The 5,415-nt window shown below is 36.0% G+C and overlaps 1 protein-coding gene across 1 annotated transcript in view; it reads right to left on the bottom strand.

Moving 5' to 3' along the window:
• Positions 1–5,068, bottom strand: part of LOC110453736 (isocitrate dehydrogenase [NAD] subunit alpha, mitochondrial-like) — a 16,425-nt gene extending 11,357 nt beyond the window's left edge. The window contains exons 1-4 of the mRNA XM_021502841.1: positions 4,967–5,068; positions 3,815–3,856; positions 3,083–3,166; positions 2,359–2,531 (exon numbers count right to left, since the gene is read on the bottom strand). Of these exons, the coding sequence (XP_021358516.1) occupies positions 2,359–2,531; positions 3,083–3,166; positions 3,815–3,856; positions 4,967–5,014 (347 nt within the window). The 5' untranslated portion in view covers positions 5,015–5,068. The remainder of the gene's footprint in view (positions 1–2,358; positions 2,532–3,082; positions 3,167–3,814; positions 3,857–4,966) is intronic.
• Positions 5,069–5,415: the final 347 nt, after the last annotated feature.

Here is a 5,415-nt window from a genome sequence, read left to right as displayed (position 1 = left end):
CCACATTAATCATCCTATACTGATTTTGATGCCACATTAATCCCCTTTTACTGACTTTGATATTACATTAATCCTCCTATACTGACTTTGATGCCACATTGATCTTCCTATACTGACTTTGATGCCACATTAATCTTCATATACTGATTTGGATGCCCTACTCATCCTCCTACACTGATTTGGATGCCACATTAATCATCCTATACTGACTTTGATGCCACATTCATCATCCTATAATGACTTTGATGCCACATTAATCATCCTTTACTGACTTGTATGCCACATTGATTTTCCTATACTGAATTTGATATTACATTAATCCTCCTATACTGACTCTGATGCCACATTAATCCTCCTATGCTGATTTTGATGCATTAATCCCCCTTTACTGACTTTGATACCACATTAAGCCTCATATACTGACTTTGATGCCACATTGATCCTCCTTTACTGACTTTTAGACTTTGATGCCACATTTACCCTTCTATACTGATTTCGATGCCATACAAATCCTCTTACACTGGTTTTGATGCCACACTAATTCTCTCATACTGACCTTGATGCCAAATTGATCTTCCTATACTGACTTTGATGCCACACTAATCCTCCTACACAGATTTTGATGCCACATTCATCATCTTATACTGATATTGATGCCACATTGATCTTCCTATACTGTCTTTCATGCCACATTGATCCTCCTATACTGACTTTGATACCACAATAATCATCCTATACTGATTTTGATGCCACATTAATCCCCCTTTACTGACTTTGATGCCACATTAATCCTCCTTTACTGACTTTTATGCCACATTGATTTTCCTATACTGACTTTGATGCCACATTAATCTTCCTATGCTGACTTTGAGACTTTGATGCCACATTAATCCTCCTCTACTGACTTTCAGATTTTGATTATCCTCCTTAACTGACTTTTATACCACACTTATCCTCCTACACTGAATTTGATGCCACACAAATCCTCCTATACTGACTTTAATGCCACATTAATCCTCCTATGCTGATTTTGATGCCATATTGATCATCCTATACTGACTTTGTGGCCACATAAATAATCCTATACTGACTTTGATGCCACATTTTTCCTCTTATACTGATTTTTCGGCCACATTTATCATCCTTTACTGACTTTGATGCCACATAAATCATCATATACTTATTTTGATGCCACATTAATCATCCTTTACTGACTTTTATACCACATTGTTTTTCTTATACTGAATTTGATATTACATTAATCCTCCTATACTGACTCTGATGCCACATTAATCCTCCTATGCTGATTTTGATGCCATATTGGTCATCCTATACTGACTTTGTGGCCACATAAAGAATCCTATACTGACTTTGATGCCACATTTTTCCTCTTATACTGACTTTGATGCCACATTTATCCTCTTATACTGATTTTTCGGCCACATTTTTCATCCTTTACTGACTTTGATGCCACATAAAACATCATATACTGTTTTTGATGCCACATTAATGATCCTTTACTGACTTGGATGCCACATAAATCATCCTATACTGTTTTTGATGCCACATTAATCATCCTATACTGACTTTGATGCCACATTCATCATCCTATAATGACTTTGATGCCACATTAATCATCCTTTACTGACTTTAATGCCACATTAATCCTCCTATGCTGATTTTGATGCCATATTGATCATCCTATACTGACTTTGTGGCCACATAAATAATCCTATACTGACTTTGATGCCACATTTTTCCTCTTATACTGACTTTGATGCCACATTTATCCTCTTATACTGATTTTTCGGCCACATTTATCATCCTTTCCTGACTTTGATGCCACATAAATCATCATATACTGTTTTTGATGCCACATTAATCATCCTATACTGACTTTGATGCCACATTCATCATCCTATAATGACTCTGATGCCACATTAATCATCCTTTACTGACTTTAATGCCACATTAATCCTCCTATGCTGATTTTGATGCCATATTGGTCATCCTATACTGACTTTGTGGCCACATAAAGAATCCTATACTGACTTTGATGCCACATTTTTCCTCTTATACTGACTTTGATGCCACATTTATCCTCTTATACTGATTTTTCGGCCACATTTTTCATCCTTTACTGACTTTGATGCCACATAAAACATCATATACTGTTTTTGATGCCACATTAATCATCCTTTACTGACTTTGATGCCACATAAATCATCCTATACTGTTTTTGATGCCACATTAATCCTCCTATACTGACTTTGATGCCACATTGATCCTTCTATACTGACTTTGATGCCATATTAATCCTCCTATACTGATTTCCATATTGAATCATTCTGTACTCACTTTCGTAAGGCCAAGTTGAGAGACTGGTGACCTTTACCCACAGGTGTAGCTAGGGGACCTTTCAGGCCAACTTCAGTTTTGCCCATGGACTCAAAAATCTTCTGAGGTAGATGGAAATTACCATCAGGGCCTTTCACAGGTGTGACATCAACATCCTCCCAGTGAATAGGGGCCTGGAACAGATGATGTTTGATCACATAGTTATATTACCCAATATCACCTGTTTCCTTTATACCAAGCTTATGTTATTATATTTACCAAATGTATCATATTAACTTATTCACCCCTGAAACCACATTTGAACTCTTCCACTTAAAAGGATGGAAAAGTTCATTATGAAACTTCGCCCCCACCCCTGAAATCACATTCGAGCCCTTCCAATTCAAAGGTTGGAATAGTTCATTATGAAATTTCAGGGGTGAATGATTTAATTTCCATATTATTACTGTCATGTTACAACAGTATGATTGCTGACTCAAGGACACATACTAACGTTAAAACACATAATCAGCATTTTTTAAGGAAATAGTTAAACTTTGTAGTACTCAATTTTGATGATATGGGGTGATCTGATGGGCTGTTAAAATATCTTACAGACAAAAAGCAGATTGAGCACTTTAATATAGGGGGAGGTGTTCTTATAATTCTCTTATAATTTAAACAATAAAGTGTACATATAACACTCCTAAGGCCCTCAGATTATTCAACTTTTTGTTTAACTTACCCCAGCAGCACTAAATATTTGTTTGACAGATTCAGAAATCTCTGGTCCAATTCCATCTCCTGGAATCATTGTCACCAGGCGACTCTACAAAGTAAAATGGTTTAAATTATAGCACTTTTTTACAAGGTTATTCAAGATTATTTTACTGTTTCAAGTTGACTTACCTTCTATAGTCAACAATTTGCAGTTTTTAAAGATAAAAGAATACAATTTCGCTGTTTTATCTTGCAGCAAGATTTAAAAGCATATCATTCCAATTGAATTTTATGATCTGTCTGATACCCTGCACATATGAAAAGCAAAAAGAAGGAGGGATAATGAACAGTCCTATTTCAAGTGGACAAAATCCACCAGGACCACACAAACGTTCATGGTTTTTGATATTTAAGCATACATGCATGTTTATCCTTGGCTAGAATGTATAGTGTCACAATATTTATAAAATTGACTAGTTTTGTTGCTTCTATTTTGTATTTTAATCTATTTGATGGATGAAAGTTTGTCAAAACTGGTATTGTTAAGTAAATGGCCTTTTTGCAAGAAATGCTATTTCAAGGTTTGTAATAGTGTGAAATAAAATTATGGTGAAGGGATGGAATGCTTAGATCTGGGGTGCAATAAAAGGGATAGGTTCTTTATAGGTTGAATGTGATACCCTTTTTAAACACTTTATCATACATATATTCAGGTATTTTCAATGAAATATTCTGATTAAAGATAAATATCAGTTACCTCCGATGAAAAATTCCTGGATAGAACTGCTGGATCCCATGGCTATTTTGAAAATAAAATATTGAATGTTTTAAAAGAAATAATAGCACTGGTTACTTCTGGCTCTTGGCATTTGTTAGATGTACATACTTGTAGTACATGAAAAAGAACATTTTGATGTAGTATGAACGAGAATATATAAGCAGAAAAAAAACATCAAATGATTTCAGGACATTGTCACTGTTAGAACGCTTAGTTAGTCATTTCTTTTTATAAATATACAAGAATTATTGAATCTAAACTGCAGCGTATTCTAAAGCACGGACATGATCAGATTGATCACATTATAGCAGATGAGAACAGAGAGGTAAAATCAATCATATAAGCATGCACATTAGGATACAATATTGTGTAACAGGAAAGAGAATAGTGTGCTTCCACTGGGGATTGAACCCTCGATCTCCAGGTTCCTAGTCGGACGCTCTACCACTGAGCTAAAGGGAAATTCCCTCTAGATCGTAGCTAGAAGGCGACCTTAATCCTCTGTACAATTGAACCCTGCCACACTACTCCCCTCTTTTTAAATGTGTTTGCCCTCGAACACCACAACCCAGGTTCTAACTCCCTGTCATTACAGGAAGGGCCACGGACACCATTTGTAACAGGAAAGAGAATAGTGTGCTTCCACCCTGGATCGAACCCTCGATCTCCAGGTTCCTAGTCGGACGCTCTACCACTGAGCTAATTAAGAGACGTCATACTGTATGACGTCTTGTGTCACTGGTCGATAGGGGCACACTCTTATTTCAACCTATGACATACATGGGATGGGCCGATGGGTCATGCAAGTTTTGTACTGACACTACAAAATAGCATCCGTTAATCATATAATAATATTGCCTCTGTTAGAGGAAGAAAAATAAGACACATAGATTGAATTTGATAAGAGAATATTACACATGACGAAAGAAACACTGTACAAAAATTAAACAAGACAAGAAAATATGACATTTGACATAAAAAAATCGTCTGCAACACACGTGGGAATATCGTGATTCGTACGGGGATACCTTAGCGAATTATGAAGTTCATCATAAAGCTAGAACATAATACAAGTATTCAAGTACAATATAGAACATTCATTTGAGAAGAGAAACTCGTGAAAATGAATACCTGAGCTGGGAGATCGACAATTAATTTCCTCAGCAACCGACGAGCCATTGTTGACCTTCACGAAGATGGCGCTGTGTAATTTCCTTAATCAGGATCAGAGAGACGCTTACCTGATTAATTATAACATAAAAGTAGTATACGGTGCGATATCTTTCGGACCCCCTCCCTCCCAAGTATGAAGTCCCTCTTTCTAAAATATCTTTTAAAGTTTGTAAACATTTTTAATAAAACACGTTAGTATTGCTATCAGTGTGATAATTAAGTCTTACCTCTTAATTACGGTAAAATATGCAATGTAAATGGCACCAGTCCTCGAACATGCATTGTGGTTCAGCGTGCAGCCAAAAGATGAAAAAAAATGTCTGAAAAATGTTGGCAACTTATAGTGAAGAACTCCTTGTGGGAAATGGAAAAATAATGTTGCTAAGAATTAACTTGTAGGGCCATGC

Source organism: Mizuhopecten yessoensis, unplaced genomic scaffold (assembly GCF_002113885.1).
Source record: "Mizuhopecten yessoensis strain PY_sf001 unplaced genomic scaffold, ASM211388v2 scaffold7493, whole genome shotgun sequence".
In the NCBI taxonomy this organism is placed as follows: domain Eukaryota; kingdom Metazoa; phylum Mollusca; class Bivalvia; order Pectinida; family Pectinidae; genus Mizuhopecten; species Mizuhopecten yessoensis.
The sequence above is the reverse complement of the archived record's forward strand: the minus strand, read 5'-3'. Positions and strand labels throughout refer to the sequence as shown.